Source organism: Anguilla rostrata, chromosome 5, assembly GCF_018555375.3.
Source record: "Anguilla rostrata isolate EN2019 chromosome 5, ASM1855537v3, whole genome shotgun sequence".
Classification (NCBI taxonomy): Eukaryota; Metazoa; Chordata; class Actinopteri; order Anguilliformes; family Anguillidae; genus Anguilla; species Anguilla rostrata.
Genome location: NC_057937.1, coordinates 59,961,697 through 59,987,930, shown reverse-complemented (window position 1 = coordinate 59,987,930; position 26,234 = coordinate 59,961,697). Strand labels below are relative to the sequence as shown.

At 45.1% G+C, this 26,234-nt stretch overlaps 1 protein-coding gene across 1 annotated transcript in view; it reads left to right on the top strand.

Moving 5' to 3' along the window:
* marchf1 (membrane-associated ring finger (C3HC4) 1) overlaps window positions 1–26,234 on the top strand; it is a 55,574-nt gene that overhangs the window by 553 nt on the left and 28,787 nt on the right. The window contains exon 2 of the mRNA XM_064337483.1: window positions 24,354–24,577. Coding sequence (XP_064193553.1) covers window positions 24,419–24,577 — 159 coding nt within the window. The 5' untranslated portion in view covers window positions 24,354–24,418. The remainder of the gene's footprint in view (window positions 1–24,353; window positions 24,578–26,234) is intronic.

Sequence of the window (26,234 nt, the reverse complement as noted above, 5' to 3'; positions counted from 1 at the left end):
AAATATATTGCAACTGTGCGTGTTGATTGCTCTAATAGTGTAGCAAGTTAAGCTTGTAGTCGGCATATTGCGAAAATGCGTCGCAAAATAGGCTATCGACCGGCTACAGCCAATTGCCAATTAAGGTTAGTTGGGTGTGCTCAATTAACTTGTTTGAGGAGTTGCAATGGACGGTGCAATAATCGGATATCGAGCTGGCATTCATTTTTATTTTTATTTAATACAAACATTTTCTGATATGATTATGGTGCGTGTCTGAGTATGAACGTCATATAACACTGTCTAGGTCATGTAGTCTGCTGCCAAAAGGACCCTTTCTGAATAGCCTAGTTTCTGAAAGAAAATAGAATAGAATCTGTCAGGTCGAGGTTTGACAGGAATGTAGCCTGCTTGCTTTTAGTACGATGCATTTGTGGCGTAAAAAACTGAACCCTTGAACTTGGCTTAAACGCCCAGTCACTGTTGCTGGGGGCAGTTTAACATGATGAAGATGTTTCTCATCGGCACAGACTGGGAAGCCTGTCAGCACTGAGGCCACATTGGACGGTACAAACAAACAACAAAAAAAACATTTAGCAAGTCCTAGTGGGAAAACCTGCTTGAAGCCCAGCCCTCAGTCACCGGAAACTGGGCAGAAAATGATTCGCATTCCAGCCGATTTAGGCGCGCGCCCAAAATCACGCTGTGCCCAGCGAGACTCTGGACTCCCGACTCAAATGTAAAATGTATGATTAGTCTGAACGACTGGTGTCTGCAACTGCAATTCCCAACTGCAATGTTGCCCCCCCCCACGGGGATGTACCAACACTTTACCAGGAGTAATGGTGGGGGGAAAAAATGACATGCTACTACTGTGCAAAGCTGGTAATTACCAATCCAGAACGAAGCAACTGAAAATGACACCAAAGACGCACCCACCAAGTACTGACTTCGGGGTTTAGTTGCATGCATTCGAATTTCAGCACTTTTCAGTGTTTCCTGAAATGTATAACCTGACGATATAGCAATACTAAGTCCAGCCAGTTGCTTTCAACAATATAAGTTTATTTATGTAAAAATGTTATATTGATGTAAAGATGATTTTTAATTTGTGAAATTCCTGGTGCAAAGGAGGAGGGGTTCTCATGGCTCTATCTGCATGAATTGCAGCTGGCTTATATTTGAATGAAATTAATGCAGTATAAGGATTAACACCTCTGTAGAAGCAATAGCACGGCTATATATATATATATATATATATATGTATATAATTTTTTTTTCTTTTTGGGGTGTAGGGGTGAGGGGGGTGGGAGTGGTTTCAGTATCTTTAATTTATTTCTGCTATTTCATACTGATGTGTTGCATCCTAAAGCCGTATTTTTACATTCCTCATGTTTAAAAAACACATTTCGAATTTCATTGTCATTTTTTTTCTCCAGAGGCTGTAAAAAAATGGTTTGTGTATGGTGAGTTTTAAAATGGGGTGATATTTGTGATGTGTGCTCTAGTACCACATTGCAATCCAACTCATCTGGGCAACTGTGTAGTGCAGTGGTTAGAGAACTGGACTCATAGTCTAGAGGTTGCAGGTTCGATTCCTCGGGGGCCCACTGGCGATGTATCCTTGAGCAATGAGCGATTACTCCTTCAGAATGCCGATGAACCTGACCTGAATTGCTTCAGTAAATGTATATCCAGCTGTATAAATGAATACTGTGTAATAATGCAAAAGCTGCAATTTGCTCTGGATAAGGGCGTCTGCTAAAGTGCCTGTAATTTTCTCAGGAATTCCTCTCGGGGGGGGGGCTGCCTGCCAACATGTTCAGAAATGATTTTTCGATCACCTCTGAACCTCCACTTATTAAATGGATGGTACATGGACTGCATTTATGTAGCGCTTTTATCCAGAGCGCTTTACAATTGATGCCTCTCATTCACCCATTCACACACACACACACACACACACACACTCACACACCAATGGTGAAAGGCTGCCATACAAGGTACCAATCAGCTCGTTGGGAGCAATTAGGGGTTAGGTGTCTTGCTCAGGGACACTTCGACATGCCCAGGGTCGGGAGATCGAACCGGCAACCCCCCGACTGCCAGACAACTGCTTTTACCTCCTGAGCTATGTCGCCCCCTTACCCGGGCGACATAGGGCGAATCTGGAGCTAGAAAATAACATTCATGAGAATTTCTCTCGATGTTAACGGCACCGTGCACCAGCTCATCTTATTCGCTGTCAACGAGGTATTTCGCTGAAAGACGTGTGACGTGTGACGCGTATCGAGGCTGTGGTACTTTACATGCCCGCGATTTTCTTAGTTCTGTCAGAACCAGTTCAGCCTACTAACAAAAATGTGTTTGTTTCTCGGCCGTGTCGATGCCCAGTAGTTAAAACACCCACAGAAGAGTAAAGTGTCACTCGTACAAGGCAAAATTAAACATGATTTCTTTGTATATTTCTAGTCGTTTCCATGGTTTTGCTTCAGGTTTAGAAGCTGTTGATGGATGCCTGCTGGGCCTCTTTCTCCCTGTGTATTTTTTTGTAATGTTTTTTTTTGCGGGAGCAGAACATTTTAACCTGTTGGTTCCATCTACTTTTCTTCTGAAAAAAGTGTTGAGGAACGAGTTGGATCTTGTTTTTCCATGAAATAACTAAAAGAAACATGAAAAGTCTTGAGGATGGTGCAGTCTACACCTTCATCTACTTTTAAAGGATTCATCAGGAAATCTGGACAGACTGGAGGAGGCTACATTTTGGAAGACATACTATTCAAACAGTTCCCAGAGGCCGCTTTTTTCACTTGCAGATTTGGCACTAGAAAAAAAATGGAGAAAATCAAAAGGTGCACATCTTTTCAGAAAAGCGGACATCTCAGAAGCCCCTGCCAAAAGCCGCCCCCCCCCCCAAAAAAATGGTGCTCTGAAGGCTCAGTTATAGTGTTATGAGGCTATGGCCCGGGCTTCGCGCTGATGGGGTGCAGCTGGCCCCCTGTCCCGGACAGATTTAAGGATCCCTCTGGCTCCCAGGCCGCTGGCTTACACGAGAGCTGCGAGTTCAAATCCGCCCGGTGCCGGGACGGCACAGCGCCATCTCCAGGGCTGGCATTGGCAGTTTTCCGAATTTTACATACCCTACTAAGATTCCTTTTAATACTTTTTTTTTTTTTTTGGTGTAGTAACACTCTCTCCGGGAGCTGGTGCTGAATCTTAAGCCTTCTCTCTGACGTGTACGGGTCCACCTTCTGGCGCGAAAGATCCAGTTGTGATTATTTTCTTGTTGTCTTAAACAGGGAACGATGTAGAAAAAAAAGAGAGGAAAAAAACAGCCAAAGCCAAAACGTGCATTTAAAGGAGTGACTCTGATCTTGTGGCAATAAAGAAGCATAACAATTTTTTTTTTTTTAAAGACGATGTTCCTGGCTAACACAACAAAAGCATCTAAAAATAATCTGCATGCTTACGTCAGTTTTTTTTTTCACAGAGCAAACCGTAGGAAGCTCTGTTACATGACACGCTGATTCAGATAATATCATATCAACAACAGGAGATATCCTTATAAAGGGTTTCACAGTATATCCAGTAATTCTGTGCCAGAATGACATTTAAAAACCTGCTCTGTCTAAGTCTGTAAATTGACAAGCTACATACGTATTTCAGGGTAAAAAAAAGGAATCCTCCTCAAATTTAATGACTGCTGAAATATCTCCAACCAAGCAACCCAAGCTATTTTTACAAACATCAGTCACATAATTTTTATTTGAAAAAAGTCATTTGGAAATAACCTTATGGAAATTAAATATGCTGCAATGTATTGAAAATGTATTAACTTTTTTGAAAATATGCATTGCAAAATCTGAAGATGATAATAATGTGTATAATTTTAAATTATATTGTGAATTGTTGGAATATTCCTAGTTGTATATTTTATTTTTTACATATTATCTATATTTAAATTCTGTAAGGGTTTTGAATAAATAGAAAATAATAATTTGACAAACAATGTTCCTGTACAAACAATCAGGTGAATTGAAATTTAAAGGTGTGGTATGCAAGTTTGCTTTAGAACTTTTGTTCATATTTGGTTAAATTTCCTTCTCGTCCCAACGGATATCAATTAATTAAAAGCTCTAAGAAAAAAATCTATTCTCTCCGACTTTCCTTGGCTCTGAAATGAGGCACTCCACACATTTTTCTTTTCAAAATCTAGCTTCCTGTTGCTCGTTTCTCCAAACTTACGTACTGCGCCTTTAAGTTTAAGATCCCAAAAACTTAACATTTTGAACGTTGACTGGAATGAGACAAAGGGATCTTACAGGGAATGTTAAAAACACGTGTACAAAACACTTGTGCACTGACTGAAATTGGGCAACCTTTTTTGTTCCCCTAACCACACAATTACAGCCATTAACAGGCTGAAGTCCACTGAGAACTCCTCTGGGTAGGCTGTGGAACAGAACAATTGCACTGAAATATTCTTCACCGTGCTATAAATAAAATTAAAGGTGTACTATGCAGGTTTTTTGCGGCCCTTCTAGACTCTGTGTTTATGTCTTCCTTCGTTCTCAACCCCACCCCCACCTTAGTTGAGGAGGCACCCTCGAGAGCTACAAGCAAAATGTCAAGCGAAGAGGTGAGGTGGTCAGAGATATTGTTGGTAACAGTAATAAGGCAGTGCTATAATGATCTTCTACACTGAGTGCACCCCTTAATGTACGAGAACATCGTATGGTCCTCCATAGTGCAGCTATTGTGTGTGTTTCCTCGTATTTAGCTATTATGGACATTATTTAGAGCTGGGATGTAAACATGGAATCCTTTGTGGAATAAGTAACATTAGCAGGTCATAGGTTAATTATTGCTAGTTAATTCACTTGTCAAGTGAATTACTTTTTCACAAAGTTATTCGTATCCTATATAAATGTTAGTCTATTTTCTCAAATACAACTTAATATGTACATGTTCACGGCTATGAATAACCGGTACTTATGCAAATTGTAGCAACCTTATCGGACATGTGTTCTGTAGTTGTCCTTGCAGCAGCTAACAAGCAACAAGCACAGTGCCACACCCAGAAACATCCCTTACACATTTTAGAATAACAAATACAGGTCAAAGGCGCAGGAATTTGGTGAAACTTAGTAAATACATAGATATGCATTTATGATTTTATAATATTTTCAAGTTTTAAAAAATCCTGCATAGTTTGCCTTTAAATAAAATACATCTGTCGCTTTACAGAACCGCCAAGACAGATTTAGCCTTCATTCTCATCAACACCTCCAACACCCCATGTTATCAACTGTAAGGTTGACATTGGCTTATTCACACAATATTCCTCAATTTGCAGACCTACAGCAACTCAGCTACCGAAAAACCCGCTTAGCTGGGTCCACTGAAGCCAATGCTGGTGCACACTGCACGTGTAGCCTGAAGAACTGCAGTTGGACTGTAGCTGGGCAGATGCTGTCATATCTTTACTGGAGAATCTGAGGGTATAATCCTGTCCCGGGCTCAATGGCCCAATGGCAGTGCCCCATCCGGAATCAAACCTGCAACCTCTCATTTTTATAATTCCAGATTCTAAACTGCCAGTTTGTGTAGTATTGTGTAGTACACGGGTGACACAAGCAGGTGTGCTGATTAGATGTCCCAAGGCAGAGCAGATGTGTTCAGCTAGCTAGCTGCTGGATCTGAAGGACTGTGCCTATGGATGCAGCTAGCCCATGGATGCAGCTGGTCTGTGGATGTGGCTGGTCCATGGATGCAGCTGGTCTGTGGATGCAGCTCACCCATGGATGCAGCTGGCCCATGGATGCAGTTAGTTCATGGATGCAGCTGGTCCATGGATGCTGCTGGTCCATGGTTGCAGCTGGTCTATGGATGCTACTGGGTCATGGATGCCACTGGGCCTTGGATGCAGTTAGCCCATGAATGCAGCTTAATTGTGTTCCCATGGTGATTTCGATCCCATGTAATATTGCCTCTGAAAGAACTCAGGAGATGGGGTGACACGGCTTTGCTTAAGTGGTTCCCCGTCCCTGGTCCTGGTGAGGTGCAGGGTCTGCCACATTTTGTTTTCCCCTTTTAAGGTGTAAAATCACAAACGTGATGAGAATGTTCTTAACTGCACATAGGAATGCTGATGCGACAATCACTACTGGTTATTTGAAAGCAAGGGAGTTCTAGAACCCTGACTCAGAATTTTGAAAACCTTCCAGAAAAAAAATCTACTCTCCAGAGGGGTTGAATAATCAAGTAGTTCAGACCCAAGGAACCAGGCTAGGTGAGATCAATAATATCAACTGCTTTAACCGATCAATTCAGTGCTGGTTACCTGCTGGAATCAGCTGGTCCTTTCCCATCTCCAAGGTCGGTTTGGTACGGAATTTCGTTTCAGTATTAAGCTGAATCTTTCAGACTGTAGTATTTGTTCAAAGACATAAAATCTGCATGTGGTGTATCTCTTAATGAGAAGTGTCGCGGTGGGTTTGCCGTCATTAGATTGGCTCTAAGGGGTCAGGCACTTAAAAGTGTTATGCGCTCTGAAACTTGGGAAACTGCAAAAAAAAGAGAGAGAGAGAAAAAAACTTATTAATTTGCATATAAAATGCTTGCAATTGTAATATCTTGTAATTGGTTTTTTTTGTGGGGACAGGGCATTACAGGGCAAAAGTATCGCCTACTCATGTTACACTTAATGGTGCCCACAGCAAATTGCTTTAAGTGGGAAACTATCACCTTATATCACAAGCTTGTCTCTTCTGACATCCATTAGACCTCCTCTAGTAGCTTTGCAAAGCCTGTAAGTGGACCAATTCCACTCCAGATTTTTCTACATAAGCTCCTTTAATATACAACAGAACAACATCAGGAGTTGCTTGGGTTGATTCGCACAGTATACCATGCATTAATAGTGTTCTATAAGAAGTTCCCAGCATGATTTTGGGTGTAGAAGTGTTTTGTTTTGAACTCCCTAGGCTACCGACAGCTTAGTCTCAGTGGATTTCTCTCTCTCTCTATCTCTCCCTCTCTCTCATTCTCTCTTTCTCTCGCTCACTCATGTGACTAAAGTATCCCCACACTTTTGTGTCCATGGCCTAAGTTGGCTGCTGTTTGATGCTGTCTGCATAGACTGCCTCCATGATGGGAGAGATGCCTACTTGTTGAATTATTGCTTGTATTATTTGCGTAGACTACTTTGCTGCGGCTTTTGTTTGTGCTGATCAGGTTAACCTACAGGGTCCAAGTTAAACTACGCGGTCGCTCCCTGCACTTGGAACTGTACTTCCCTCTGGGGTTTTCAACACACTCGTCCCTGGTTATGGTTATACACTTTGTTGTACGTCGCTCTGGATAAGAGCATCTGCCAAATGCCTGTAATGTAATGAGAGCGTCCTGTGAGTGTAGGGACAGAGAAAGCACACTCGGACACACACACACACACACACACACTTGGACACACAAACACGCGTGCACACACACACACCGTAATGTCTGACTGATTTCTAAACCTCGCCACCGCGCCAGGGGACACCAGGGACACGTCTGTCAGCGGGCGAGGCAGTCGCCCCCCGCCCCCCCCCCCCTCCCCTCCCCTCCCCTGCGGTTTAGAGCTGGCGTCCCGGTGACAGCTCTCCAGAGAGAATGCTGCCCCACACCCCCCCCAACCCTCCGCTGCCGCTGTGCGGCAGGGCGGGGCTACATGTGCGAGCCGACTGGTCCCAGGGCCTCGAGGGACAGCGGCTGGAAACCCGCCATAGCGCTGGAGACACGCCCAGCACTGCTCTGGAGCTGTGGAATCCTGCAGAACAATGTGGAATACTGCAGAACAATGTGGAATACTGCGGGAATAATGTGGAATACTGCAGAATACTGCGGAATAATGTGGGAATAATGCGGAATACTGTGGAATACTGCAGAATACTGTGGAATACCGGCTAGGCTGCACTTTACGTGTGCCCTTCTGAAACGCCTAATTTACGTGATTTAAGTGATTCTCCAACCCTAACAAAGTGCAGCTCATTCAGCAGCTGGAGATCTCATTGTGCTGCTAAGTAGTAGAATCAGGTGTGCCAAATTAGGGTTGAAATGAAAACCTACTGGACTGTAGATCTCCAGGAACAGGGCTGGGCAGCCCTGGACTAGGCCAGGGGTCCCACCTTGCTACGCATTGCACAGCCAAGCATGCGTGCTCCTCTGAAATATGTCAGCTGCTGCTCCTGTTACCAGCTTTTCCAGCTGTTAAACAGACATTCGGCTGGAGGAGGTCGCTTCACGTGTAGCTAGCGCAGGCAGACTGTGGGTGCCCGACTGACCAGCGGGGGTCACTGTTGAGCAAAGAGAAATAGTGAGTGAGTGAGTGAGTGCATACATGCAGGAGTGAGTGCTTGTGCAAGCGTGTGTGTGTGTGTATGTGAGAGAGTGAGAGAGTGAGTGAACTAGCGATCGTGCTCATGTGTATCCGCAGTCTTTTCACTATGAAAATTGCACCATTCAGGAAAAGCACTTGTGACAGGAAGTCACAGGATCCATGCATGAGGCTTCCATACGCCAGTCTGGCCGGAGGGCCCTTTACCCACACATAGATCAAACAGCGAGCAGACACTTCCTGTTGCTCTCATAAAACGCTCACTTTGGAGATTTGGGTATTGGTATTCCCGTCGGCTCAGAAGACAATATATCTCTTATAACCGCCTCTTTCTGAAACACCTTCATCGTGAGGTGTTGTACTCAAATACAAACAGACAGATTAAAATTTCACGGTCCCGATGGAGGTTGTGGTATACTTGACAACCGAAGGATGTGATGCGAACTCGTAGCCAAACCCAACTACGTAGGAATGGATTCATTCATCTGATTATTTTTCCCATGTTTAATTCATCATATGGGATCGAGACGATAATTTTTCATACAGGGGAGGCTTTTCTTGGGCTTTTCCTCCAGAGATTAGGTCAAAAGGTCGCATTCGCAGCGACGCTGGTTTGCCTACCTCACTCGCCAGCGCCCTAGTGTTATGCCGCAAATCGGACCGGATCTATTAATCTTGCCGGCCTCTCCTGACAAAGAAAAATGACGCCGTGCACTTTTATAGAGGGAATGGTGTGGTAAGCGGAAATATTGCATAAAAAAACAGCGCCTTGGCAGAGGTTGAAGCGTTTTTTTTTTTGTTCTCTCTCACTCTCTCTCTCTCGCTCTCTCTGTCCACGCTGTCTTAAAACGTCTCTGTAAGGAGACCGCAAAGTCGCAAAGTCTTTGCTCTCCTTCCAGGGTGAGAGATTTTTTTTTCTTCTTCTTCTTTTCGCAGGATGTCTTTGGTGAACGGAAGTCATAAATTTTTAATCAGACCCAGTACAGAGACCTTTGCTCAGAGACCACCTATGATTAAAGGAGCCGGTTTCCGTGAGCGGGGTCATGTGATCGCCATGTGGAGTGTTCTTTCTGATGACAGGAGTTTTTGTGTTCAGTGTCGCTAAGTGTCGGGGGTTGGGTGAGAGAGGTGCAAAGTGGGAAATATTACTATGTTTCTCCACACTTTGATATGAGGTACGTAGACGGTGGCAGTTTAATAACTTGTAAAGGGAGCGATTAAAACTGTGTGACTTTTGAATAAAGATATCCAGCTGTGTCGGGAAAAAAACCTGTCATGATGGTTCTGACGTGACCCGCTTGCAGAGTTCTACATTTAGCCTCGTGCCAATCATCGTCTAAAAATCGTTTTAAATATAATTTTGAGCAGAGATTAGACATTCGTTAGTTTTTTTTTTATACTGTTTTTTTTTTTCAAACTTCTGAGCCAGTGTTCTAGAACTGCATTACTTTCAGTCACCAGTAGTGAGTGTTACATCAGCATTAGAATGTTCAGTTAAGAACATTCTAACCACATGTTTGTGACCTTAAAAAAAAAGGGGTACTTAAAGGGTCAAATTACATCTGGAGTCACCTTATCCTCTATTGCTTTCCATGACTTTACTCATCCCCCCCCCCTTACCTATGCTACATCTACAACTATATCATCAAACTCACACGCTGCTTCAAGCACCGCATTCTCTGCATCGACTATGCAACTTAACTTATCCTGTAGACGCACTACTTCCAAGCAAGTTGTGCATTTTAGGCTACTATCAGTTGCATCCCTAATAAATTGGCACCACCTCGTTTGTTTTGTTACCTGAGCATTTTATGCGCGTGTGTTTATGCGAGCGTCTCCGTATAAGGGCGTCTGTTAAAATGTCTTAAATGTACACAAAGTGTTAAATGTCTTCCTCCACACCGCTGCCCGCTGTGAAAGTGGCGGCGCTGGAGCGGGCCATAAATGCTGCTTGCCAGACCGTGAAAGACTGGGCACAGGTAGAAAAGCAGATGGCAGGAGCAACAAATGCTTCGGGGGCTCTGGCGTGCGTAAATATGCATTCCCAAGACAGCGCTTTGCCCGGGGATGTACTGAGGCTGCTTCACTGAGGAAGGAGCTTTTTCAGCCGCCTTCTCCAATAAAAAATGGCCCCCTTTTTCCCCTTCTCCAAACATTTCAAGCGATTGTTTATTGCTATTAGTTTACCAGTCCAGGGTTCCATGCTTTATCTGTTTATGCATTAGCTTTGGTATCTACTTGTTTCCATGTTTAGATGTTCTAAGTTGAAATGCTCTTCAACTAATTTTTTTTTCTCCAAACGTTGGCCCGTAAACCAGTTTTCCCGAAACAAAGATATACCGAAAAAAAGGACGGCGTCTCTCCTGATTGGATGAGTGGTTTGTAATTGTTAGGCCATGACTGGGGGGGCGGGGGTTTAGGGGGTGGGAAGTACACCCTCGCCTTTTCTCTAGTGGCGAGAGCCTTGGCCAAGTCGGCACGGCTGCTTTTGCATATCAAACGGCATCTTTCTTCCTCCTGTTTAATCCGCGTTTGATTTTGAGTGGGCGCGGTGTGGGCCAACGCACTGGGGGGAAACTGGGCGTGACGCTCCCACTGGGAGGGGGGGGGGTGGTGGGGGGGGGACAAGGTCACGTTTCGCAAGAGTCAGGAATGAAAAGCGCCTCTCAGATCCGACACCCCCGTGGAAATCAAAGCGATTGACTTGTTGCGACTCCGTAAAGAGAGTTTAATGAGATAACTGTCCACGCTTTTTTTTTTTTTTTTTTAGTCGTGACCGTCGTTTGAAAGCTGAGAGCTGCCATTAAGGGGGGGGACTGGCCTCCTGGTCACTCAAATAAACCCCCCCCCCCCACCGTAATCCATTAAAGCTTATCTTTTCCGTAAAACGAGCGTCACTAATTGCCTGATAATGCCGGGAAATGTCTGCCAATACAGACGTATAAACTGACGATTGTGTATCCACTCTCACCAGAGGTTATCCAGTTAGTAAAGAGGGCGGGTTTTGAGTAGATTCAAGCACTCTTTTTCATATATTAGCAATAAAGTCGTAGATGAATGACCTTTTTTTAAGCAATTACTAGGAATGGTCCTTCATAATAGCGGTGTGACCCCTTCACAGGCAGTACGTAGCACCTTCATAGCAATGCTTTAGTGTTCATAAAGGCTTATGTCAATAGGCATATGGTGTTGTCATGCCAACTCTGATGCAGGGGGTGACGTTACCATGGCAAACAACACAGAAACTGTGCTTTCAATTACATTATTGCCAGGCTTGAGTGGTACCCACAGAGGACATGAAATGGCTAATCCAAATAGCATTTCATTTTCTCTTTTGGCTGGGTAGTGGCTACTGAGAAGGTAAATAAATAAAAAATCTAAGCTGAATGAAGCATTTCAGTTTGAATGTTGGCACAACATTTCTGGTCATTTCATAAGAATGAAATGTAATCCGTGGCTTGAAATTAACTTACGCTTTTGCGTTCTGGCTGCCTTGTCCTGAGACATTACCCAAAGAGAAATGCTAAATTGATTACACCATTTTCATTTGCATGTTGGCATACGTGGTAAATGGTAATGGTAAATGGACTGCATTTATATAGCACTTTTATCCAAAGCGCTTTACAATTGATGCCTCTCATTCGCCAGAGCAGTTAGGGGTTAGGGGTTAGGTGTCTTGCTCAAGGACACTTCGACATGCCCAGGGCAGGGTTTGAACCGGCAACCCTCCGACTGCCAGACAATCGGTCATACCTCCTGAGCTATGTCGCCCCATGTTGCCCCATACGTGACGCATACTTAAGAAATTGTTAATTAAATCTTACAAAAAATGTGTTTTTGATCATTTTGGCAACAATATATGCGGACACCAGGTGTAAACGACAATTAAATTACCCAGTTGGCATTCAGGTATCCATTATCTTACCAGCTTCCTGGTCAGGGTCGCTGGAAGCTGGGGCCTCTTCATTGGGTGCGAGGGAGGAATAAATGCCTGTACAGGTCACCAATCCGTCTCTGGGCACAGACACATCATTCGCTCCCGCACTCATACCTGCGGGCAGTCAGCCTAACCTGCATGTCTTGGGACTGTGGGAGGAAACCCACGCAGACGTGGGGAGAACACGCAAACTCCACGCAGAAAGGCCCAGGCCGGGACTCTAACCCGGGACCTTCTTGTTGCGAGGCAACAGTGCTATCCACTGTACCACCATGCCCCCCCCCCCACACCCCCCTCCCTCCCCAGTTAACATAGCTTCTTTAAATAATTAGTTCTAACACAATGTTTGGTTGGGGTTGGTAAATTACACTCAGACTCAAGCAAAAGAAGCACGTGAGACTTCAGTAGAGCGTTGCAGTTTGTTGTGCGTTTCAATGCGACCGACCCCAAACCACAAGGCTCCTGCAGTGTTGCCCTGCCTCACAGTCACCCTCAGACAGGACAGGAAAGTGCAGTTTGTATGCGTTTCGTCTCTACTCATTGTGTGAGTGCTGTGATTCTGGCTCTCCGTGGCACACCCCCTTCTCTGCAGTCGCAAATATCGACCAGAATTTCTACAGACAAGACAACGCAAACACTGAGAACTGAGCCACGCACCCGCATGGGGATATTTGGAGAGATATTTGGAATAGAACTTTGTTTGGAGAGCTGCCTGGTTCTGAAAAGTGTGTTTCTTGGCTTGGCACTCGAGTGGATAAGATTAGATCTTTCTTCCTCCAGGTTCCCAGGTTTGGTGGTTGTTCTCTCTACAGCAAAGTATTACTTTCTTTCTCTAGGCCTTGGAGAGAATGAGATTTTTTCATATTTTAAATAAATATGAAGGGTATCGCTGAAGGACCGTTTTAATGGACAGCTATGTTTACATTATTTGTAATAGTCGTAAGCTCAGATCCTTTCAGCTAGTACAGTTGCACGTGGAAAGGTGACGGCTGATTTGCCTGTAGCTGCTACAAGAAAAAAGAAGCGGGGGAGGGAGTCGCAATTCTTGTAGGATTAGGATTCAATCTCATTTCCCCTCAACATTGAGTTAAAATGTATTGGTCCATTTCCTTTAGAAACGCAGGTTGCCAAATTAATTGTGGCCGTATCTGAACACACCGAATGGTTGGTAAAGATAAAAAACTCTTGTTTGTAATTGCTAGTAGAAGTTAAAGACAGATCTTGATTATATCCAGATTGTATTGTATATATAGATGTATTGTAAATATAGAACTTTTTCACAGACACAGATAAAGGTTAGTCCTCCTGCACTAAATTGAATTTTGTATGGAGAATCTCCATTCTGAATTGAATTTAGTTCAGGACTAGGCTTAATATGTGTCTGTCAAACTGACTAATAGACATTTTGAGTCCAGTTTTTTTTTAACCAACAATTCCAGCTGGGTATTTACGGTAACATTTTGGTGTGCTATACCTGTGCCCTAACCAGCCTGCAACTGTAGAAATGCACATGTAGCTATGGCAGTGTGTTACACATGATGACTGAGCTCCCCAGCTGTGGCGGTGACCCAGAATCCTTTGTGTTCGCAAATGACAGAGAAGTTTGCTGCTGCCTTTCTGACTTTCCTTATAAAAATAGACTTGGAAGAGGTGTTGTTATCCTTTCTACTGGGTACAGCACAAACCAGAACACCAGTACAATGCAGGGAGATAATAGAACTGCTGGGGAGGGGGAGGGAGGGGGTTCCAAAAGAATGCAAAGAAACTCTGCATGTGTCTGTATTGTGTGTGCATGCCCGCTTGTTTATTTATACACTTATTTTCAAATATCGTCTCTTCTGTGGGCGCGTTTGACTACGGCAGTGAGTGAAACGTCAGGTGCACTTACTGACATGCGTGTGTCCATGAGTCTGACTGCAAAGTGAGTGGTGTTCACCATGATGGGAAATGGCAGTGCGAGGTTAATGGGAAATCTCTGAGTGAGCAAGGTTAATAGGAAATCTCTGAGTGAGCGAGGTTAATGGGAAATCTCAGAGTGAGCGAATCTAATGGGGAAATCTGTGAGTGAGATTTTCCAGCGCGGGGAAAGAGAAATGTCAGCTTATTAATCAAATGTAAAAAATGAACCTTTCTGGCCTGACAACACCAGGCTTGTAGCAGACACTGAAGGGAATACTTGGACAGCAGTAGAAAAAAACATGATAAATGCTCTCCTCAGAAAAAAAAAAGAATTTTACTTGAAGAAAAATAAAGAAAAAAGATGACTGGCCTTACTTAGATAGAGATGGGATGAGGAAACCAGCAATGTTGCCAGATGCTTTTTGATTTTTCTTCCCAAAATAGTTTTAAAATTTCCCTTGTCTTTAGCTAACTCTCAGAGTCTTCAGCTTACCCAGTTTATTCACGGCCTCTTCACGTCACATTTGATGCTTTATAACAGTTTAGAAATAGAAAAGGTGAAGCCAGAAGGTAAATAACTGCAGTTATTAAATGATTCAGTCTGCAAAAAAGATGTAGGGAGCTTTGAAATTATTATTAGAATGAAGTGCAGTTTACAGCTGACTGAAAGCGCTTTTAAAATGTGTTCACCCAAGTTTAAAGCTGACTGAAATGCTTGGCACTGTGACGCACAGGTAGCGTGCCCTCCTGTCCTTTTGTGTGGCCCGTATTGGGAGGTCAGAGGTCAGAGGTCAGGAGGTCACCTGGAGGTCGGTGCGATCCGTGAGTCCTCCTCCGTCTTCCTTTCCCATGGCCGCTCGCCTCTGCTCCAATCCAAGCGGCCAAAACCAGGCTGCGTTTCTGAAACTCACTTCCTGGTCTTGGTGAGAGACGTTGCTCACTAGCGCCAGTGCGGTTGGCTCCAGTACAGGTGTTTCAGCCACCTTTTTAATGTAAGTCAATGGTAACAATACAGTCAAAATACAAAGTCATTCATTTTTTTTCCACAAGAAAAAGTATTCGCAATAGGCTTTCATTTCTTAGTCTAATGTCTCCCCATATGCCAATTTGTTAAGTTATTGTGCTATTTGGACAAGACGGTAATATTCTGTGGATGAATCAGGGACAGTGTGTGTCACTACTGAGTCACTGTATCTCACACGCTTAGTGGACGACCGGACTTCATGTCCCTACTGTGCAGTCTCTGGCTCTAACATAGCAGCGCCCACGAACTACACTTCCCAGGCTTCAAAACGCTGTTCACCAAGCCCATGGATTGTCAGTGGGTGATGTCACAGGGGCTTTGTCCATATCTTTCTGCAGTCTATGCTCGGCAGGGGAGTCTGAGGAAAGCCAATGAGCACGGCCGCGGGGTTGTTTGGAACGCTTTTCAGGTCCTTGGAAAGGCGTTTGGAGAGGCCTGGTCACACCGGAGAAGCACTGGGAACAAGCAATCAGGCTGACTTGGGGGGGGGGTGGGGGGGGGGGATTAATTCGGCGCAATGAAATGATTTACATTTTTATGCATTCCGTGGTCGCTTTCATGCAGAGTGTTTCACACGGATTGTGTTCTTTTACATGCGGTACGTTTCTGCATGTGAGTGATCACTGGTGGAGTTCGGATTGAGCGCGTTCGCCCTCAGGGGTACAACAGCAGGGCCCCCTCCTTGGGAAATTATCCCCAAACTGGGGAGTTACGAGCCCGGTTCCCCTCCCCGTTACCCCTAACCGCACTGCTGCCCCAACCGACTGTCAACTGAACATGTACATGACGTCAGGGCCACCCTACTCCACATTCAAATGGCTGTCCGACTGAGAGAAAAATGAGTAATATATAATTAAATATCAAAAGAAAATCTCAGTTTTAGAAGTGTTGAGCATTTTTTAATATAGAATTTAATTTGAGTAGTGTCTCTGTATTCTTCTGAATGCCCTGTGACTTAATGGATTTCATGTACACTACGTAGCCAAAAGCATATGGACACCCGACATTCAACTTCTTATCCAAAAATATGGGCATTAATATGGAGTTGGTCCACCTTTTGCAGCTGTAACAACCTCCGCTCTTCTGGGAAGGCTTTATACTAGATGTTGGAGCGTTTTGCTGCAGGGATTTGCTTCCATTCAGGCAGAAGAGCATTAGTGAGGTCGGGCACTGATTGGGCGATTAGGCCTGGCTCGCAGTTGACTTTCCAACTGATCCCAAAGGTGTTGGATGGGGTTGAGGTCAGGGCTCTGTGCAGGCCGGTCAAGTTCTTCCACGCTGTTCTCAACAAAACCATTTCTATATGGACCTTGCTGTGTGCACTGTCATTCTGAAACAGGAAAGGGCCTTCCCCAAACTCTTGGGGAAGCACAGAATCATCTAGAATGTGATTGTACTGTATGCTGTGGCATTAAGGCTTGCCTTCACTGGAACCTAACTTTAAGGGGCCTAGCCCAAACCATGAATAACAGCCCCGGACCAAGTGATGTCCGGATACTTTTGGTCATATAGTGTATGCGCAAAACCACATAGGGCTCTTCAGTCAGCAGTTTCCAAGTGAGCACATCATGTAAAAAACCAAAATCTAAGATAACTGGTCATGTCAATGAAGGCTGCATAGTTGGCAAACATTTTTGTGAATTCAAATTCACAGTATTTTTTTTAATTTACCCACTTTTTAATGTGGGGTTTCTCAACCATAAAAATCAGTTCCCTGAAGTAGCACATTCTGCTGAGAAAAAAAGAAGAAGAAGAAAAAAAAAAGTGTAATCTCTGGTCGCCAGGCAACAGAAAATAGTTTAGGATTTGTAATCCCAAATGTCCTTGGGATTCACACTCTTAATTACGTTTTGGCTGGAAAAAAAACCCACACGTGTTGCGCAACAGTCGGGAGTCGCACGCGGGCGTCTGCGGAGTCTGGCTCCTCTATCGTACCGGCGCAGCAGCGTGGGGTTATTGATCGAGACCCAATCACACTGGAATCGTGCTGCCCCACACTTTAGTAGTCTCAAATAAGAAAATAGAAAGGCAATTTTTTCATGTTATATTAATATTGTAGTATTTTGTTATCATACTAGTGCTTATATTCACTGTTGGGAAATGATGTGTTTGGCTACGGAGAGATTTTGCTTGTTAATATGCAGCATGTTGCTTGGAGAGCTGGCACCAGAAAATAATTTCAAGAACTGTTATGTTTTCTCTGTCTGGTAAACAAGAGGGTCAGGCAAATCAACAGCTGCCCTCAGTGTTCCTGTGTTTCAGTGTAGGAGTGATGCGAAGTAAATAATTCCCCGTTTCTGCGGCAGGTTAAAACATTTAAATGGTTTAAAAGTAATCCGCCTAACCCAAATGCCTAATGCCAGATTTAGCATTTGGCTCGTTGACTTTCAAAGACCAAGTGTAGTCAACTTCTGGCTTTGTGGTTTCTGAATGCAGTACGGTGGATTTATATTTGTGGTCTCCCAAAGTAAACGTTTCTATGAGGCCAGAACACGCAGTTTTGGGGACAGCATATGGCCATGGATTCATCTGGAACTTAGATTGTTCTGGCTGTATAGCTGGGTCATGGCTATATAACTAAATATGTTAATAGACCTGCTGTTTAGACTTGGAGATTTGTACGTGTTTCTAAATGTACTGAACAGTATTATATCTTTGTATTTGACTATGCTGTTGTTGGGGCAAAAAAGTTATCACTTCATTAATGCAATGATATTGATCAATGGTCAGTTAACACATTATTGGTTGCTACGGTAGCATGATTTGATTTGTAGGATACATCCTATTATGCAGTTTAAAGCACATTTAAAAGGCCTTGTGCAATATCCAGCATCCACTCTGGATGGGAAGAGCTGGTCGTGTGTCTGTTGAAATTGGCTGTCACTTGATGCATTATGAACGTTGAGCTGTGATGTCACCATTAATCACTTTGTTTTAGCACCCTCTCCACGGGCTGTCTGCAGATTTATCGCAGAGACATAATTGGATTTATAAGTGTAGCCTTCGTCTTTAGAGGAGCGAAGGAAAGGAACTATTTATTAAATGATTTTATTATTTCACAGCACTTCACGCGAGTTGTATTCACACTGAAAGCCGGTGCGCACCCTGTAAACAGACAGGTTAAAAATTTGATAAATTTGGAGAGCGTGAACAAAACCGATCGAGAAACATCTCATCACACCAAGGCGCACACAGTAGCCTGTGTACACCTCAGACCTGGGACAAATACATACTTGTTTTGGATTCAAATACTCTGTGCTCTATTGATTTTGACTGGTGTAATTGAGCCTGCTAATATGACCAGAAGGCAGGGTTTGCACTTTTTGAGAGTATTTCATTGGTTCCAATGCACCAGACAAGATCAGCAAAGCGTAGAAAAGAATTTGAATCCAAAACAAATGCGTCACGCAATGTTTGAAGTGGTCTGGCTACAGGGCAACAGTGCTGTGATGTTCGAAGTGGTCTGGCTACAGGGCAACAGTGCTGTGATGTTCGAAGTGGTCTGGCTACAGGGCAGCACTGCTGTGATGTTTGAAGTGGTCTGGCTACAGGGCAGCACTGCTGTGATGTTTGAAGTGGTCTGGCTACAGGGCAACAGTGCTGTGATGTTTGAAGTGGTCTGGCTACAGGGCAACAGTGCTGTGATGTTTGAAGTGGTCTGGCTACAGGGCAGCACTGCTGTGATGTTTGATGTGGTCTGGCTACAGGGCAGCACTGCTGTGATGTTTGAAGTGGTCTGGCTACAGGGCAACAGTGCTGTGATATTCGAGGTGGTCTGGCTACAGGGCAACAGTGCTGTGATGTTTGATGTGGTCTGGCTACAGGGCAACAGTGCTGTGATGTTCGAAGTGGTCTGGCTACAGGGCAGCAGTGCTGTGATGTTTGAAGTGGTCTGGCTACAGGGCAGCACTGCTGTGATGTTTGAAGTGGTCTGGCTACAGGGCAACAGTGCTGTGATGTTCGAAGTGGTCTGGCTACAGGGCAACAGTGCTGTGATGTTTGAAGTGGTCTGGCTACAGGGTAACTATGTGGTACAAATGTAAAAGCTAACTTTTATCTGGAGGTTACTGGCCCAGCTCAGTAACGTGCATGTTGTGTGAATTTATGTTGCACGTGCGTCTGGCGGATAGCGCTGTCAGCCTGAATTTCTATGATAAATATCCATTTGTAGTTGGAATGGAGAACTAGAGCATTGTGGGTATCCTTGGATTACACTAATTTATCACAGTTCTATACCCTACAAGCAGCCAGCTGTGCAAACTGTGTGTGTTGGTTATGTTCATTTGTGTTTTCCCTCTCTGTATAATTTACCCTACATTTCACACAGATTCGCCACGTATAGCACAGCACTGACAACTGCACAGCCAGCAATTAATATATATTTTAAGAAATGATTCTGCATACTTGCATGGGGGTTGGGTACAGACAGACGGACGGATGTTGCCGACCTCAGATGAGGGATTTTAGGCCAGTGTCTGTTGCTCTGGGATGAGAGCTGGCAGGCCCGGATGTGTGGCACAGCAATGAGCTCTCCTCTGCTCAACACGGGTGTCCTGTCTTACCCGAAAAGGGCCGGTGTGGGTGAAGGTTTTTGTTGGAGCCCGGCACTAAGACACCTGATTCTACTTACCCACGTCTTGATTGAAGACCACGATTAGTTAATAAATTGAATCAGGTGTTGTAGTGCTGAGCTAAAGCAAAAACCTGCACCCACGTCGGATAAGGTTGGACACTCCTGCAGTAGAGGCTTCCAGGACTGAGGCATATTTCACTGGCACACTGTAAGTCACACTGGAGGAAGAGCATCCCGCTAAATGAATGCAGTGTTAATTCAGATTGATCTTCTCTGCATCCGTTCAGTTGCCTGCCTGCCTGGATGTGCTCCGTTTACATTTACTTAACTGATTTACGGCTTCAGGGTGTAAGATCATAAATAAGCGATTTAGAATGTTGGGAACTGAACATTCTAACGCTGATGTAACTATCGCTGCTGGTAATTGAAAGCGATGGAGTTCTAGAACGCTGAAAAAAACATTCCAAAAAGCCTGCTCTTCAGAAGGATGAAGTCTTTATTGCTGTGGCTGCTGGGTGGCTCATCCTGTTAAGGCTCTGTTCCAGTGTGTGGATGGGCCCCATGGTCTGGTATCTGTTTAGGCCCTGTTCCTGTGTAAGGATGGGCACCATCTCGTGGTTTACAACCCAGACCGTGCCAGTGTATAATTAAATAACCCTCTGCTTGTTTGGTGAATAATTAGGCATTGCATTTCTTGGGTGTTGGTGGGGGGATTTCAGTTTGCGGAAACATCCGTGCCTCATTGCACAACAGCGACCCCTTCTGGTCAATCGGGTGTACATAGTCTGCCCGCAAAATCTAAACATGAACTATTATCCTCCGAGTCCACTGAGCATGACTAGTGGACTGCAGAGTATTAAAGGAATATCACAATATTTACATGTAAAGAATGTTTTTGATGTCACACATTTCAGAGGCGAGCGCGTAGTTGTTCTCCCGAATGGGTGCGGGAGGTTGCCATGGTGAGCATGACCACGCAAAAAAGAATTAGGCGTACCAAAGTGGGAGATAATGAGGGTAAAACATTAATTAATGGCTTAGCAAATTGACTCAGCTTTTGAATGGTTCATATGATTTGTTTGCTTTCTCTCGTGTTTGTTCCTCATCTAGCTGCTTACGGACTGCACATTAACCCGTGTGTTAATTAAGCAGCGAGAGAGATCCAGTGGAACTGGTGACTGAATCAGAGAGAAAGAGAGAGGGAGGGGAGAGCGGGACAGAGGGGGAGAGAGAGAGATAGAGATGGGCGGAGAGAGAGAAATAGAGAGCGAGAGAGAGAGCGAGAAAAAGAGAAAGAGAGAGAAAAAAGAGAGAGATAGAGGGGGATAGAGATAGATTGAGAGTGAGCGCAAGAGTGTAAGGGAGAGAGATAGATTGAGAGGTAGATAGAGAGAGGAGAGGGAGAGAGAGAGAGAGATATAGATTGAGAAGTAGATAGAGAGAGGAGAGGGAGATAGAAAGAAAGAGAGAGATATATATAGAGGGAGGGAGAAAGAGAGAGCGGGAGCGGTGGCTTTGAGCTCAGTGGGCTGTTGGAGGTCTCTTGGAAGTGGTGACAGAGCGGAGTCGGCGACGTGATGAACTGCGAACACATTTTCGCGCTCCCGAGTGCCTCCGTCCCCCGAGCTTCGCTCACAACTTTAATGAATTCATCAGGCTTCCGGAATGTTCACACAGCTGTCATTTCACTAATAGAGCTTTTTCTATTTTTAATAAACAATCTTCTTGTCTTGATGGGAGAAAAAAAAAAATAAGTAAAAAAAAAGGAAGTAAGAGGAAATAATACTGGTTCAGGTCCCTCCCGGATTTGCACATTAAGCTGAGTACCGCCCCTACGCTGCTGAAAATCGCACGAGAGGACATGCAATTCTCACACTGCGCCAGCTGTGGGACTCTTAAAGTTTATGGACGTGTTTGCAGCCTGCTTGTGAAACGTCTGAGACACGATGAGCAACACGAAGCTTCGCCCCAGCGAGGACCCGGTTGTTGATTGTGGTGAAGTGGGGCGGGGATTCCACCGGGGGTTTCCGTGTTCCGCTATGGTGGGCTGGGGGGGGGGGGGGGGTTCAGCGAGTTCTTCTGTCAGGTGTCAAATTTGTGGTTACATGTGGTCGCCTGCTTTCCACTGTGGAGGGCAAGTGTGACGGCAGGTGTGTGGGCAGGTGTGTGGACAGGTGTGTGGGGCAGGTGTGTGAACAGGTGTTTGGGCAGGTGTGTGGACAGGTGTGTGGACAGGTGTGAGGACAGGTGTGTGGGGGAGGTGTTTGGGCAGGTGTGTGGACAGGTGTTTGGGCAGGTGTGTGGACAGGTGTGTGGGGCAGGTGTGTGAACAGGTGTTTGGGCAGGTGTGACGGCAGGTGTGTGGACAGGTGTGTGGACAGGTGTGAGGACAGGTGTGGGGGAGGTGTGTGGACTGGTTTGTGGACAGGTTTGTGGGTAGGTGTGTGGGGCAGGTGTGTGAACAGGTGTTTGGGCAGGTGTGACGGCAGGTGTGTGGACAGGTGATTGGGCAGGTGTGTGGACAGGTGTGAGGACAGGTGTGTGGGGGAGGTGTGTGGACAGGTGTGTGGGGCAGGTTTGTGGACAGGTTTGTGGGTAGGTGTGAGGGCAGGTGTGGACAGGTGTGTGAACAGGTGTTTGGGCAGGTGTGTGGACAGGTGTTTGGGCAGGTGTGAGGACAGGTGTGTGGGGCAGGTGTGTGGACTGGTTTGTGGACAGGTTTGTGGGTAGGTGTGAGGGCAGGTGTGGACAGGTGTGTGGACAGGTGTTTGGGCAGGTGTGTGGACAGGTGTTTGGGCAGGTGTGTGGACAGGTGTTTGGGCAGGTGTGAGGACAGGTGTGTGGGGCAGGTGTGTGGACAGGTGTGTGGGGCAGGTTTGTGGACAGGTTTGTGGGTAGGTGTGAGGGCAGGTGTGGACAGGTGTGTTGGCAGGTATAGACAGTTTGTTTTGTTTTATTTTGCGCTGCGCGGTGCCATAGTCAGAGATTGGAACGCTGTGGTGTGAAAAAAACATTCTTCTCTACGGCTGCTTGAATGGTCAGGTTCCTTAACTTGCTTTTCAGCCTTTGAAGAGGTCACATGCAGGTTACATGTATGTAGTAATCCTCTGTGACATTAAGCCAGGTACTTAGACACCTGTGAGTGGAACCTGTGGCTCTGCAGCCCATAGATACTTTTGTGATGTAACATGGTCGTTAAGCAGCAAAATGTCCTTAAAACATCCGCTCTGGAAGAGTTGATTAACTGAGAATTTTACTCTGTGTGTGTGTGTGTTTGTATGTGTGTATGTGTGTTTGTGTGCATCTGTGTGTGTGTGTGTGTGTGTGTTTGTGTGCGTGTGTGTGTGTGTGCGTGTTTGTGTTTGTGTCCGTGCGTGTGTGTGTGGTGTGAGTGCGTGTCAGTGTGAGTGTGTGTGTGTGTGTGTGTGTGTGTGTGTGTGTGTGTGTGTGTTTGTGTGCGTGTGCGTACGTGTGTGTGTGTGGTGTGAGTGCGTGTCAGTGTGAGTGTGTACACGTGTTTGTATGTGCGGCGTGTGTGTGCTACAGCTTGATTTGTTGGTGCGAGAGGAGAGTGTGTGCCACAAATAATAAAACACAGACAGTCTTCACTTTTCAGTTCAGAGTGACGTGTTTGACAGTCATCACTGAGTGATTCATCTTTACAATACAAACAGCTATAAGACCTGTTCTTTATCTAACCTTCCGGCTCCTCCTCTCTGTGAGATTATTGCCACCAGCATGTCTAAAGCTAAATATTTAAAGTTATTCACCATTGTGAGGTGCTGATTGGTTGAGCCAGAACCACAACGACCTCTTCTCTTCTCCTGCTGTCCCTGAGTGGTTGGGGGCGGGACTTCCTGGCAGAGTTTTAGGAGTGGCTCTGGCCTAATCAGATTAGGGCGTGTGTGAGCTTCGCCGTGGCCTGTCAGCCTTCTCCTCAGAAGGCCGTGTGATTTGGATTTGGGTTTTAAAGTAAGCGGCTAAAGCTGCTCCGGACTCCTGCGTACCTGTACCTGCCACGTGAGCCAGCCACAGCGAGGCTGGAGCCCCGTCCCATTGGCGTTCGTTGCGGCCGCACGCGGCTAACGCCAGGCTAACGCCAGGCTAACTGAAACGCAAACGGCAGGCTAACGGCAGGCTAACTGCAGCGCGAACGCCAGGCTAACGGCAGTGCTAACGGCATGCCAGGCTAACAACAGCGCTAACGGCACGCCAGGCTAACGTCAGCTTACGCTAATGATAGCCCAGGTAGGGCCCATGACGGCTTCCCGCGGTTACCATGACGACGATTAGGCGCTGGGTCCTCCAAGGTTAGCCGGGGGGAGGGGTGTGGGAAATCTGGCCTCATTGCGAGCGACCGTTAAATCCGCCGTGTCACAGGAGCACCGTTTTCTGGCCCGCTCTACCTGCTTCTGTGAAATTGTTTTGGTTTTTTTTTAGTTTGTTTTCTTTTCATAGAACATGACAATGGTGCTTTCTTTCTTCAAAGTCTATGGTTGAACTTGAGCATTCCAGTTTCTTTAAATATTTTTTTTTTTCCTCCCCTCCTTTTTTTCATTGCTAGAATGGAAGCGGACGTCCTGGGGGGAAATAAAAAATAAAATGATGTGAGCAGCTGAGCGGAAGTGAATGCTGCCTCGACGGTCGCCTCAAAAGAACAAGAAACTTCCGGAAGGTTCCATTTTCTGCGCCATGCCCGTCCATCAGATCTCGGTGGTGCCCGCCAGAGAGACCGCCAGCAATGGGAGGAACTCCGGCAGAAACAGAGAGAAGAGCAAGGAAGCAGAGGTGAGTCTTCCTCTCCTTTCTTTCGCTCGCTTCACACATTTTTCCAGCGCTGCTGTGCGCTTTTTTTTACCTGTGGACGTGCTTTTCATTTCAGAACGCAATTTCCTGAGCCTCTTTTTGAGATTTACTACTAGTTTCCTTACCAGGCTCTTCGTACGCAGAACTGTCTTAAGGAAAGGTTTGTGAGTGTAATGTGTGCAGACGTAGGCGTATTGCTGCTTTTATTATAAACTAAGTTACATTGGGAATCTATTTTGGGGAATCACTGTATGTGACAGAGGCTCAGTTTGTACATTAATGATGCTAATTATATATGTGAAAGTAAAACTGGGACATCGGGCTCGAATGTTGAAGAGTAAATTGTTATTTCCGCACACCTGTCTGCACACCTGGCCTCATACCTGTCTGCACACCTGTCCTTGCATCTGCCTGTCCAGGTGCAGCGTGGTCTGGGGTCATCAGCACCTTCTCTCTCTCTCTCTTTCAAGCTGAACTGTCTTTAGGAAGGATGTGAATTGTACTTATTATAGTCCAAAACACATATTGTTAATATGTATTAATAAACGTGCATACGTATTGCAGTGCTGGGATAGTGTGCACATTTAACTAGTGGGTTGCTAGGCTGATATAATCCCATGAGGCAACACTGACATATGCTCAATCAGTTCATGTGTCCTACTTATGAGTAAGCCCCACCCCCCCACCCACTACCCAGAATGCATTTGGACTTAGCCTTAAATACCTTCTGTATTTAATCCATCTGTGTCATGGTCTCTTGTTTAAAGGCCACTTTGGGACATATTCAATAAATCAATCAGTTCTTTAACGCAAAGCTAGCTGGGAAAAAGCCCATACTGTACGTTGTTGCAAATTAAAGTCAGGCAAAGTGTTTGTGTTGGGATGACATGTTTACCCAAAATGCAGCGAGCCTGATTTAAATTTGTTTAAGGTACTAAGCCTTTTAAAAGATTTTTAGGGATGTCCTGGAAATGCTTGGTAACTGTTATAAAGAAATTAGATTTGGTTTAACTGAAGTATTGCTTACGATAATTCATTTTTAATCTCAAGATCATTGTCATTTGTCAGTATGGAAATAATGACAAGACATTTGCCCTCTCTTCTTTTTTAAAATTTGCAGCAGTTTTGCAGCAGTCTTGACAAATGAAAGGCGTTACCAAGCGGCCAAAACCAGACTTCGTTTTTGAAGCTCATTTCCTGGTGTTGTAGTTCCTGGTTGCTCACTAGCGCCACTACGGATGGCTCCAGTATAGGTGTTTTCATATCCGGTTTCCATGTAAGTCTACGGTACAAATGCGATCAAAATACAAAGTCAATAATTTTTTCTCACAAGAACAAATAGTCATAATAGGTGTATTTTATTGGTCTTATGACTGTCCATGGGTCGATTTCATGATTTATTGCGTCATTTGGGCACAGTGCCAATATTTGTTCTGGACCAATGAGGTACAGCTTGCGTCACTTCCGGATTACTGCGGAGGACTGAGCTATAGTAGGAGCTACAGTCTATGGTCACTGGGGTGGGCGGTGGCGTCTCTTGGCCTTGACATTGCGGCGCCGGCTACGGTCCGCCTGTGCTAAGTCTGAAAATGCAAGCATCCCATTTCGTGGTGATTTAATTATGGCGTGTGCTATTTAC